General features: G+C 40.2%; 1 protein-coding gene across 1 annotated transcript; it reads right to left on the bottom strand.

Annotated features, from left to right (window-relative positions):
• Positions 1 to 215: 215 nt before the first annotated feature.
• On the bottom strand, positions 216 to 14,002 carry TMEM114 (transmembrane protein 114; the record flags this gene model as incomplete). The annotated part of the gene is made up of 5 exons (XM_082312463.1): positions 216 to 448; positions 1,539 to 1,622; positions 3,127 to 3,264; positions 12,600 to 12,680; positions 13,819 to 14,002. The coding sequence occupies 5 exons, from the start codon at positions 14,000 to 14,002 to the stop codon at positions 216 to 218; spliced, it is 720 nt and encodes a 239-aa protein (XP_082168589.1).

Below are 14,002 nucleotides of genomic sequence, written 5' to 3'. Positions count from 1 at the left end.
TGCTAAAGTCACAAGGGTTTCCTTATCGACAACACTTGAAATGTTTTACTGATTTATTTTTGTGTTTTATAGCTAACTGTGAGAAGGGTTTATGGCAGCTGGCAAGATACTCAGTCACAGTCTTGCCACTTTTATTACCCCTAGTGACCAGACGGACCAAGCAATCCACATTTCTAGGCTCTGCAGGGTTCTATTGTTGCACCGATACCTGTTGTTCATAACGCCTGTTCACGTCGCTGTTTCAGATCCACAACTCTTGCTGCTAGGAGAAACACAGCCCCAGTGAGCACTTCTGCGACAAAGGAGATCCAGACTAGTGCCAGCGACCAGCCAAACCTGATGTCGATTTCTACCAGGAGATCCTTACTCCTCAGGAGGCAGACAGCTTCTTCAAAGGCAGCAGCTGAATATGCAATATAGACACTGATCCCAGTAAGTGTAACAAGAGCTGGGAAAGAAAAACATTCAGCTAGTTAGCATCCGCTGCAGAAATGAAAAATAATTAATTTGATATCTCTTAGGGCTCCTTTGCCACTCCTTCCTATCTACCCAGGCCAGATTGCCAGTTAGCCTCTGTTAACCTTTGAAATCTAGTTGAGGCTGTTTTTTGGGGAAGGGTGAGAGGGAAGTAAAGGGAGGGTTATTTCTATCCATTGAGTTTAATGTGCTCTCACTGCTAAATACCGAATCAAAATGTGTAACAGCAAGCCTCCCACAATAAAAATCTAGTCATGTTTTTTACAGATATCTAATGCATGTACATCTCTGTTTTCAATATTGTATTACAATGCATCCTGATTTCTCACTGCTGTGCACCACGTACAGTTGTCTACCTCTGTGCAAGACAGCCCATGGAGACAGATCAGGTCAGTGACCTGAAGTTAGGCTGGTTTCTAATTTTGAGTATCATAAGTTCTGAATGTTCAATGTAAACGTGTTGGTCTTTACTGGCTCGTCCCATCAAGTGTTGTAGAGTCATGACCATTCATCACTTCCAAATAATTGATCCACAGACATTCTTGGAGCAGACTAAAAACAAATTAATAAAGGCACTCAAACAAGAAGCCAGATGTTTTCAGAATGAAAGGACTGTACAGAAGCTAGCAGACTTAGGGAATGGCACATCTAGCACAAGTACATGCTACATCCTGGGCCTGGCATCTATGTCACTCAAAGGACATATACTAACTTATGACATTACTGGATCAGTGGCAGAAAAGATGCGATAGAAAGGCCCTGGATTAAAGGACTGTAGCCCAGGGAAAGTCGACACTGGAACACTTGTAGGACAAGATAGTTTCTTATCTGATTCTGAGGGTGATAAATTTTCATCTGGCTTTCTGTTAAATCACAGTGTAAGTCTAGATGAGTCTGCATTTTTGCCAGAAAGACAAGGCTGAGTAAAGACAAACCAAGACTGAAGTGTATTGGGTTACCAACGTCAAAATTCATACTCATACTCCTGATTTTAACCATGCTATGATGCCTGTACCTTATTCTAGTCCTCTGCAAGGGGGGAAAAAATCACTTCTCTATACATTTTGTCAGCAGAAATGGAAATGACTGTTTTGTTGACATTTTCAACAAGGTACGCTGAGTTCTGTAATCCCCCTTAAATGTGGCTGCATTTAAAAAAAAAAAAGGGAAGCATGTAGGATGTCCTGGGATGTGCAACATATCAATTCTGGTATTTTCAGAAAAACTCAGGTTTCTGGAATTGCATCATGAAATATTTCTTTCTGCTGAGACAGAACTATCAATGCCGAACTTCATAAACTGGAATATCCTATAAAGCTGTGCATGCCTGTTGCGTGCCTCAAGCCTCAGTGCAGCTGAACAATACCGCCTGAGGGGGAGGAGGGTCTGGTCTCACACCACAGGCCACCCTGCACTCTCTTCACGCTGTCCTGGGAAACAGCATGAGTTGCATCTTCAGAACATATTCAAGCACCCCTCTCCTAATACTGCCTTGGTGTTTCCTTTCCCCCTTTGCAACCCCAAGTGTCTTAGAAAGGCACAGTACTCCACTCCTCCGCAGGATAATCATGCTTTGCGCTTCACAGCTTTTCATTTTTCACTTACAGTTTGAAGCAGTTTTCAAATAGCCTAAGCCGTTTTAGTGAATACAGCTTTCTGATGTTCTAAGGAAATAGAAGTTACTTTTTTTTTCCCCCGCAGAAGAAACACATAAGGGGGAGGGTTGGTCTTTATAAGAGCATTTCAGACTAAAAAGTTCAGTCAAGACTTTGAGACAGCAGCATTTGCTTCCAGCAATCTCTTACTATTCTCTTCTTAGAAACAGGACTGTATGATCAGGTGATGAGGGCCAATACTGAGGATCCCCTTTTCTGTTGGGGAAAATTTCTGTTTCAACTTACATTGTAAAACAGTACTGAAAATCTATTTGGAGAAGAAAATGGAGATGGATTTAAACCCAGTTTTCCTACTCTAACAGAATGTTTTTAGTTTTAATTCATAAATGACTTTCTAAAACACAGAGGTTTTGGTTACAGCAAAAATAATAAAAAACAAAATGTAAAAGAATGTTACTAGCTTCAAATTATTATACTTCAACTAAAATAACTCTTTGGGGTTTCCTTTTGTGACCCACAGTTTGGGGACACCACTCTAGTTCAAAACTAGCAGGAGCTAACCCAAGAATGCCTAGCAAGACCCTTTTCAGGAACGTGCAAATGCCTTTGAAAAAATGTCGGTTTTCTTAATAGTTGTAAGATCTGTGCAAGGCTATAGAACCCTGTGCTTTCCTAATTCCAAAGTCACTTCTCCATTAACTCCATTACCCTGTCCGTAAATAATGTGGGCACTGTGCTGAGAAGGTATTAAATCTTTTGTGTTAAAGGGCACAGCAAACACATTGTGTTCAAAGTGGGACTCACTCCACAAGGTGTATGGTTGTGCGTGATTATTTGCCTTTCCTGCCTCTAAGTGGCAGCTTTCTATGCCAGAACCCTGTCAGGAGCTGAGCAGACACCAAGTCAATGAACACCAGCATTATTCTGAAAGCAAACTCTTGCTTAGCTTTTTTCCCCCGGAAGACAAAGTGATGTTTCCCAGATATAATCTCTTGTTATTTAAAATGGTTAAGCCAGGAGTTTGATATAGTACCTCCAAAAAGAAAAAGCAGTCCCGTCATTAGAAGCAGCAGGTAGGCCCTGGCAAGAATACTGATGAATCCAGTCATTCCTCCAAAAATCATCAATATCAGGCTGAGGGGCATCAGGATGACAAATGTTCCATGCATGTCTGAAGAAAAATGAAGAAAGTTAATATTTTAATATTTTATTATGGTGTCATTGGATGTACTAATAATTATTGAGTGCAGAGCCCCTGATCAGGATCAAAACCTTATTCTGTGCTGCGCAAACAAGGAGTTGGACAATCTCTTGGCTTTTCAGTTTAAGTCAGCAGGACAAATATGTGGTATGGAGAAAAGGGTAACAGAGCAAGCCCTTCACAGGATCACAGCCTGTGTTTCAAACAGAGACCACAAATATAAAGGGTATGTCTACATGGATATATTTAAGCAATTAAACCATTCTCAGATATTAAGCCTAGCTGGGTAACAGGTGATGCATTGCATATCAGGTAGTCACTGACAACCTTAATAAAAAGTAGCCCTGGTTATCTGAATCATACAGATCACAGGGAGTGGCATTGTTCTCTCTGGGCGGTGAGACCCAGCAGATGCTTTGGTTAAACGCCGCCTTTTGTGTCACATCCTCTGCTGAACTGATCTAGCAAATTGTTGACCTTTTCCTTTGCTGCAGCTGATCATCGACTAGCAGTAAATTTTCCCATCCAGCTCTGATTCTGTCTGTCTTTGTTTTTCTACAGCAGCTTCACTAAGGATATTAACCTATCCTGGTTGCTTCCTCCCATGCTAAGTGTTTTACATTAGTCTTTATTGATCCCTACGTTTTAATAGCTGTGTAAACAGAGGGTTGCTATGTATTTTTTCATATCACACTGTTCTTTCCATCATAAACCATCTTTGTGTCATTGTTCCTTCTCATGCAATCAATCCACAATGTTCAACCTAACCTTTTCTAGAATAAGTAATTCCAGCTTCCCGTATCCATTTATTTCATACCAGAGTGAGGTGCAGAGTTACTGAGAAAGGAAAACTTAAAATCCATTTTCTGAAAGGCTTCAGTGTCTCATTTAATTTCACAGAGGAACAACAATACAGCATTAGCTGGTTCCCAAGGAAAAGGAGTCAGTTAAGAGATCACAGTTTGTGTGTGATCAGATGATCAATTTTTTTAAGTCACTGTAGCTGCCCACTGAAGTGGAGGTGCTCTACTTGTCACTGGCTAAGGATCCAGCTTATCCTCTTCAGTATCATTATAAAGATAAGACACAATTGTGTACATATCTCTGTTCAGTTCTAGAACCTTGGAAGGTTAGGAAGAGCCTGCATGGGATCAAGGCAGACACTACTGATTTCTTTACTTAAGTGGAATGTGTTTTCAAGACTTCTTTGTTTTGTGTAGTGCAGAACACGATCACAAGGAAAAATGTGGCAAATGACAAAGTTTTGGGAGGTGATCCTATTGTTCTTCCGTTTCCTTTTATTTACGCTGGTATTATATTCTCATATTTAGTCCCACATATGCCCACATCAGGATCAGGTGATGCTCAGAAACCACGAATTCAGCATTCTGCATCGAAGGGAGCACTTTCTCTGCTTGCTACTAAATCTGAGGATACTCCGTGGGCTTTCCTTCAGCAAAACTGGCCATGGCTGCTGTTGCTGGCTAAGAAACCCAAACCTATAGCAATTCTCAGACGCTAACGGTCAAATTAATCTTCAGCTTACCCTGTATAAACCAGTATGTCAAAACTGTTGCAAATCTTAGTTGAATACCAAGAGGAGAAATAGCCGTGGAACTTAGTTCAGGAGTTTTATATAGTTAGACGTGGTTGTCAGGGATGTGATGCAATATGATGTGACAGAACAGAGATTTGGCACACAATTTAATTCTCATATTCTAGGGAGGCAGCAGGAACAGGCTAGTCTTCTGCCCCGTTTGTGCTTCCTGAGGGTATTAGTCCTGATTTTGATTCCCTTCCATTTTGACATCCATGTGTCCTCTTAGACTTGGTCTTGCATGTAAGAGGTGAAGAGGCCTTGGGGGGATAAAATCTGATGCAATTAATAATATAAAGGCAAGAACGTAAGAATGGTGCAACTCTGTCCTCAGACCTGGCTTTGCTGGGAGGGAAGAAACATAAACAAGGTCACCGCTGGGCCTGTGTTTTGTGATTTTCCAGGTATCCCTCACTAGTCAAAGTTGCTGCTAACAAACTATACCTCAGGACAGTAGCACTAACAGTTGCTGTTTCTTTGACTTTCTTTTTCATGGTGTGATTTCTGCTACAGCAGCTAGGACTGTAACCTTGGCCAGGACGAGCGTGGGTGAAGAAGATAAGGGTCTGAATGTAACCTTTTCTTTGGAAGCAAAAGGAAAACAAATCCATACCAGAGTATTCTCCTGGAGAGTGTCACAGATTTCATTAATGATCTGTGACAGTTGCGTGTAACATCAGAATAACCGATTTTTATGCCCTCTTCAGTGAAAACATAGGTTTTAGGGATATCTCAGCTGAAACCACATAGGTTTTAGGGATATCTCAGCTGAAAGCCACAAATCCCACTGTGACAGAGCCTTACTTTGCCTACACACAGCTGGGATCACATTTCTTGTGAATCACCTGCAGCTTTTTTAAAATAAAATATTTAATGGATTGTATTTTGTTAAACAGCACTTTTATCACCTCCAGTGTTCTAGTCCAATACATAATACCCATTTGTCCTTCTTCTATGAAATCTGCAACTGCCTGGGAAACTTATTCTAAAATGCTGCCATGGAAACCACTCAGGAATCTGAATTCATGCCGTCTGGCATATGATATTATGCCATTATAATCCTTGATTAGAGGGACAGAATTAGTTTATAGAAGGACATGACTTAAAATATCTTTACTGTGTTTCTGTCTTCAATAATATCTGTGAAAGAAGTTAAAACATTAATTTTTGCAGTCATTTTAGTGTTTTTTAGGTTGTATTGAAATACATATTCATGCATTATGTATGATACATATAACTGTCTTCATTTTGATGAAATTAATCTAGTATTGAAAAAAAAACAACCTAAGCATTTTGCACAAGAAGAGGTATGTGCACTTTCCTGTAAAACAGAATTCGGTTTCGCACATCTGTTTCTCAATGCCTGAGTTCCCTGTCAGTCCAACACGAAAGATCCAATAGTTTAGTCTTGAAAATACTGAAACAAACTGATGAACTTTTATAAAACACTCTATTTTTTTGTAGCAAAAAATACTTTAATTGCTTGATCTGAGTTAATGAAGTTTTACATCAGCTAGCCAAAGCTGTTTTACTAGAGGCCTGACAAACATCTGTAAGAATGACATCTGCAGTGTGTGTCCAGATCTGTGAATTTGGCAGTCATTTCTAAATTACCACCCAACACAGTTGTTGATGAATTGTTTGTAACAGAAATTTGTGGAATGAACTAGAAAAATTGAATGCTGTCAAAAGTAAGATCTAGCAGTTTTGTTAATCATCATCTGCTAACATGCTGGTGCTTAATTGTTTCAAACTAACTTTGGGTTTGTTTGCACAGCTTATAATAGCAAATAGTCTCTAGAAATCTCTAAGAGTCACCTCATCAGAAATACTCCAAATGGCAGCAGCTCAGAAGAGCTTAATTAAGGACCTGTTTATCTTCCCCAGCAGTAACTAAATAGCCAGTTAGAAAGACAAAAGCCCCTAGCTGAAACAGAATGCCCGCAGTAGCTAAAACCAGCAGGGCTGCTCTGGAAAGACTTGGCAAAGCCAAGAAGAAACAGTGCACTGAGAAAGCCTGACCTGCTTGCAAGGAAGGAAGGAAGGAAACAACTTAGAGAAACAACGAGCAACAGAAAAGAACTGCTGTCTGTGGCTAAATGTGAGACTTCTGGGCTTGAACCCCGGGGACACCAAGGCCTGGATTCCCTCCTGTTCAGCAGAGAAAAGATGACGGTGGATGAGAGCTGCCAGGGTTAGGGTACCCCGGGATAACTGGCTAAGCTCTGGACTTTGTGTTACACGTTTTGGCTTTGTGCTCTTCTCATGCAACAAGTCTCTGAGCTAAACTGGAAGACAAATTGCAGACAGTAGAAATAAAATGATGGTGTAAATATAAAAAATAAATAAAATGATTGGTACAGGTGGGCACTGACAAAAACCTTCAGTAGTAGGAATGGTTAGAATGATAAACATAAGCGACGCACTGTGGTTCACATTCTATTGCTACGATACCAATGAATTTAAAAATGAGAATATTCATTAGAAGTTGTCACTCATTAGGTCTCAGCTGCAGTGATGCTAAAGTTATCTCAGATTTCTGTATGTACTTATTGTAATATCTACTGTAAGTACCTAAGCAAATGTTCACTGGAACCTCTTTGAAGAACTGCTGCACTGTTGCTCAGAAACAAAGCAGATCCGTTTAGGTATACACCTACCGTATCAATTAAGTTAGAATTTCTATGTACATCATTTGGGTCTTATTTCACATGGCCTCTGAACTGGCTCTTGCCAGGTATTCCAGCCCTAGCTGTTTCCTTCTGATAATTTAAAACCAAAAGGAAAAATTGTGAAGAACTGTAAATCCCGCAGGAAAAAGGTCATGGCAGCCAAAGTATAAGGCATTTTGGGATTACAAACAGGAGTATAAACATGTAACTCAGTAAAACTGAAGCAGGCCATAAAGAGTGGGGAGAAGTGTGAAAGCAGCTGGTTAGTGAGTGTTACAGGGTCCACATACTATAAGGCAATCTAGTCTGGTTTAACGGTACTATTAAACTAATTTTGTTGAAGAAGAAACCAAGGGAGCTGTTACATTATACCAACTGAGGTATCAGCAACTGCTCCTGCTGCAAAGATTGTTTCCCTACAGGAAGCACTAACTTGTCTGCAGCTACACTGATGTCTAAAAAAGAAAAAATAAAAATACGCTGGGGAGAATAATTTAAGTAGTTGTGCACGGGCAGCTGCACACTCCAGTCTTGGTTTCATAACAAGAAAAATGTTTTCTTCCAGCCATATATAAGTGGAAATCACATCCATTAACTGATCATCTCTGGATGGCTCAGGAATACAGGAGAGCACTAAAAAGTGACTTGTAACAGGGAATCAATCACTGGCCACGATGGTCATGTCACCAACAAAGATCAGGATTGTCAGAGGCTTAATCATACCTTGTAGGTACCTAATGCAGCTGGTTTGTGTGTCAGGGGCAAACCAGGCAGCCATTAAGAAATAACAGTAGTTCCTCTCACGTTATTTTTCATAACACTAGCCCCAGCTCTGCGGTATAGATGGGACCCTGCAGCAGGTTGGGGTGCAAAGCTAAGATTTAAGAGAAATGATCTGTTTTGTAATTTTGCAAGTGTTTGTTTGCATCTTTGGACCAAAATGGCTTCTTATATTTTGGCCAAATAACATGTTATAGATATTAAAAAAAAAAAGCTTTGTGGCAATTTGGTTTAAACTATAACAGGAGGGGAGGAAGTCCCACAAAAAAAAAAAAATCTCCACATTTTAACAAATTTCACCATGCTTTGAAAAAACCTTAGCCACAGCTTTCCAGGATCAGCAAATATATAGCATTTAGTTCAGAAGAATGTAGATGGAACTAATTTTTATGTTACCAAGCAGGGGTCACTATCCAGCCATAACTGAGACACATAGAACAGGTTACTTGAGATTCCAAAAAGTCAAGCTCATAGAATAGTTTTGACAGGCTACATTAGTATCCAGCAAACACTTTACTTTCTTCTTTTGACAGCTCATCTGTCCTGCAAGAAGTACTTGAACCAAGTCCAGAGTACAAATTGATTTTGATTAGAAATATTTACAAAATTGTTCATTTTGCAGGGATTACACAGGTGCTGACTTTAGCTAAATCTATACTAGTATTTACTAATTATTAACAATACAGACTTTGGTAAATGAAAAATATTCATCTTACAAAAACGCCCAAGAGTAACTTTTCCCCAGTGTAACTTGTTGCGTTTGGGATTTTTTGTTTTTTGTTTTTTTTAAGGAAATTATTTTACAAAGCTGCAACTCCTGGGGAGAATTTTTCAGTAGATTAAATGCTGCCATTCCTTCTACGCACCAACTGTATGTGATCCTCAACATCTTAGATGTAATATTGAATGTTATGTTTCTTTTACTGGAAAATGGCAAAGCTGCTCAGAACTCCGGATGCAGCTTCCTTTGAAGTCAGAGTGACATCCTTCTTTTACCATTTTGTGAGAGATGGATTCAGCTCATCATGAAAAAAAGTCGCTTTTTCTGCTTGTCTCCCATAGCTGGCACAGGAGAACGCATGGCAAGACAAGGTATCTGGGGTGTCTGTGCTGACAGATTTCAGTTTCAAAGCTGACTTTCAAAGGGCTATCTTTAATCCTAGTGGTCACTAAGAGACCCTAATAACTGTCTAAATTGTGAAAAGTGAGACTTCCATTTTAATCCTGTATGGGACAGAAGAAGATGTACATCTCCAGTAACAAGATTTTTTTTTAAATGCAGAAATTTCAGAAAATCTAGTGGTAGGTAGTCTAGTGGTATCTTTCTTTAGACAGTGGCTGATGTTTTAAACAAATATATAACCATGCCATAATGTAATCTGTAGTAGGAAAATATTTTATATGTTGTGGGTTTGAGGGAGAGAGAGGGTATACGCCATATGTTCAGCTAGAGGGAGTGGTAAGAAAAGAAATGGAAGCTTAATGTCCAGGAGAAGGCATGCTTATGTCTAATCCATTAGAGAAATTGCTCAAGAGTACTCCTGTGATGTGAAAATACATCATACTCTCAGGCTTAAAAAGAGCTAGTTTGATTGCCTGAGTAATATTGTTGGTAGCACAGAACTTTAACCTGTATGCCCAATTTTTTTGATTTAGCAGGAGCTCTATTTGAAGTATGCAATAAGCCTAAAAGGAATCTGCTGGGGATGAATAGGAGAGAGATTGGAAATGTGGAAGGAGGGAGGGAATGTGAAGGCTTTTCATTCTTTAATGAAGGATTTGTCTTCTGGCAGCGACCAGCACTTCTGTTCCCACTTAGGCCCAGCCCTGTGTACTCAGGTATGGACTCTCTCCCATCTTTTTGGCACTTGTGTCTAGTTAAAACATGCCAGGAACAGTATGGGAACTCTCAAGAATGGGGAACAGGATTCCTGATGTGTTACTTAAGTGCCTGCATTAGGAGACAGCCCTTCTAAATCTTTTTAGGAATAACGGGCAAGAAACACGTTTGATGTTGCCAGAGCTCCTGAAATTCAGTCTGCCGATCAAACAGTGAGAAATATGGGTGTACAGCTAGACAGAATGAGATTAATTCCATGTGAATGTGCCTCACACAGACACCTGCACGGGCACACACACAGAAAAAAATATTTTTTTTAAGTAACTGATTAAAGCTGTGCAATTAGCCTGTTTGCCCCATATAGCAACATATGAAGAAATTACTGCAACTACACTGGAATCCACCATCCCAGAACTGTCCTCTAAAATTCTAGTTAAAATGTGTTGTAGATGAAGATGAAGGTTTGCCCTGATCTGCCTAAATATGATTCAGTGACCATAGTCAGAAAATATTTAAGAAAGAAGTGTCAGGCTGAAGTAGAAGGTAATATTTTAGTACTTAACAAACCTAGATGTCACTTAGAAATATCTATGTTTCTTAGAAGTAAGAAGTACCGACATGGCACTTCCTATGTTCAGCTGTTATTGCTGTGGGTCTCTAGCCTCACCACACTGAAACTGCATTAAAGTTGAACATCTAAATTACCAAAAAGTTCACTCTGTAGGGCATTCTAATCAAACCTCGTAGGTTCTTTCAATGAAAGTATCTTTGATTTCTTATCTCATCATTTTTAGGCAGACTACACCTGCTTATAATAAAACCTGAAAGTGTCTTTGCAGACCTGAAGTCTTTGTCCAGGAACCTAAAAACAGTACTTGATATGACAGCAAGGCTCTGAAGAGTCTGTAAACAGTTATGAATCCAATTTTTACTCATCTTCACTATTTTCTTACACTTCATGACTACCAAAGAGCTGTACTTTGTTTCCAAGCCAACATCATTTTCATAATAAAAAGAGCTCTGTACTGTCTCTGCTTTTGTTTTTGCCGAATTCAGCTTTCATTGAAGAGATGTAATCTAAAATCTTCTTGACTGAGAAAAACTACAGATGTGTCTTTTGCAAACATGAACACAGCTTTTGAAATACTAATAATTTTATCCTGAAATTTTAGACTATCCCCAACATAATAGTTGAAGTACCCACACTTAAAACGTGATCAGTCTGGTTAGGTTCAATTAACTTTGAACCCTCAAAGGCTTAAGTGATCCAGCAGACAGTCGTTTTCACTGATCCTCACAGTCTTCAGCAGCACCAAGCAGCTAAGCCCCTCTGTCTTAAGCAAGGAAGATTAAAGAAATGGCACATTTCAATTTGAAAGCACAGAGAGACAATCTGTGCTGTTAGTCTTGTACCTGTCAACGTTTGTACAGCTGTTTCAGTAGCCCACTGGGATCTTACTCCTACTTTAAGTTCCCAGTTACTGTTGCAACACAGCCACATTAGCACCAGTACCTCATAGGCTTACTTTGCCACGTTTGCGGCACTTTTAGCTATACCATGAGATGCTGCTCCAACAGACTAAAGACACTCTAAGCCTCTCTGAAGGATTGCTCAGGGAAATGGCTGGTTTTGAGGGAAAGAGTACTATTTTAAGACACAGGACAAATGCATATATTCTGCTTGCAAGGGGAAAACAGCCAGAGCCAGAGAGGAGAGGTAAGTAAATAAAAAATTTTAAAAAAGCAAGCCCATATACAAGCATGTATGAGCAAACCATTGTGCAGAATACAATGCAAAGAAGCTAAATGATCTTTTAGGAGAAGCCTAAAAGTATTTGGAAATGTTTAGTTTGGATGTTCTGAAAACATTCTGACATTGACAAATGAATCTATAGAAAAAGAAGTAAATGCCAACCAACACAGTTAGAAACTTAAAGTAACCTTTTTGAACACGGTGTTCTTCAAAGACTTTGAACACTGCTTTTATTAATTGATTTATTTTCTTAAAATTCCCACATACTTAAGGTTTTTTTCAGTGCAAGGAATCTCACTGAAAGGGTGGATAAGCCACTGTCTTGAAAGTTAAATGTGTGCTTAAGCATTTTCAGTGATTAAACTCTTCTGAGGGGATTTTGAACATTTTTGCCTTTTAACAATTGTGTACCTTCCTGAGCCATTCCAGGCAGAAACATCTTGCTCCTGTGGAAGAAATTAGCTGAACTTGACACCAAATAGGTGGTTATTTCAACAGTAATCCCACTTAAAGACTACATGCAGTGACAGATATCGTACAGAGGCAGAGTTGAAACACTGTCTCAAAGAGCTCCCCCTCTGAATCAGAAATGGGACCCTGTAAGCGGCCAAAGAGGGAGGGAAGGGTGGATGGCACTATAGAAATAATATAAAAGTTACTCACACAAAAGCTGCCTGTGTGAATCAGTGATGTTTGCATTCTCGTGCCAGAAGGGGTTTATCAAAGGGTAACATTCACTCCTCACTGATAGAGAAAGGAAAAAACAATGAGAAAAAATTACACTATAATATTTTATTGCAATGTATCTTTTTTTTTTTTTTTTGCATGTACATATAATTCATATAATATTATGTGCTTTAAAAACAGTCATTCCTAGGTAGGGAAGGAAAGGAGGGGATTTTCAGTACCCAGCATTGGCCAACTTCTCCCATCGGGCCTGAGCACTGAAGTCAAGAGAGAAACAGCTGCTGATTTCAGCAGGGCTCAGGGCTCAGCGAAGGGGAGGATGCCTTTAACCGCCTCCTTCTCCCCTGCTCCACTGCAAATGCCATCCGTTCTTGCCTATGATGAACATTACTTACTCCTTGTCTTTAATGGTGGAATCAAAATGAAAAGTAATATGCCTGGCATATAAATTAAACTATATGGGGAAAATCCTATAATATCCACATAGGGTTTATGGGTCTTTCATTAAAATCCAGAACTGTGAAATACCAAGCAAGAGCAAACGCTGTACAATTACTTGGTGAACTTGGTGAGTCTTTAGTCACTTACCTTTAGTTGGTATGGGATTAGTTAATTTTATTTATATTATTCACAGATACACATTTCAAAGTAATAATATTTACATTGATGTCACTTATAGTAATATAACTTATATTGTTTGTGTATATAAACTATATATTGTTTAATATTATTTATATTTATATACTTTATATTATTATTTATCACTTTAATGGCTTTAACCCAGAACTTTTGCCCCTTAATTCCCCGACTCAAACGAAAAGACATCTCTCTTCTCCTAAACGGTTAACGTTTATTAAATTAGTTTGAATCAAAAGTTAACGCAAAATTCGGTTACAGCAGCAGAAAATTCGCTATCCCCAATGCCTCCTTCGGCAAGCGGCACAGGAGGGGCTCGACAAATGGTCCCCACGGCCGATGGGTACAGAGCAGCGACAGGGGAGCGCGCTGTTCCTGCTCGAGTAAAGCCGAAAGCAGCCGCTGCCGCCGCGCCTGCGGCCCCCGCCCCAGGCCGCAGCTGCCCCGCAGCCGGGCGGCCTCGCAGCCCGCTCCCACCCCGCCGCCGGCGGACACGCGTGGGTCGCGGCCCCCCCCCCCCCCCCGCGGCAGGAGGAGCGCTCCCCGGCGCGGCACTCACCGCGGCAGGTCCGCCACAGACCCGAGTGGGAGCTGAGGGCGTCCGTGCCGTTACGGGACGTCTCCAGCTTGGAGGCATCGATGATGTACCAGAAGTCCGTCGCGATGGCCACCACGAGGAAGATGAAGCTTGAAAGTCCCACCAGGGCCACGAAGAGGGAGAGGACGCCCAAGTTCACCTTCAT

This window comes from Platalea leucorodia (assembly GCF_965183815.1).
Source record: "Platalea leucorodia genome assembly, chromosome: 5".
NCBI classification, from domain to species: Eukaryota; Metazoa; Chordata; class Aves; order Pelecaniformes; family Threskiornithidae; genus Platalea; species Platalea leucorodia.
This window is presented reverse-complemented; position numbering and strand designations above follow the sequence as displayed.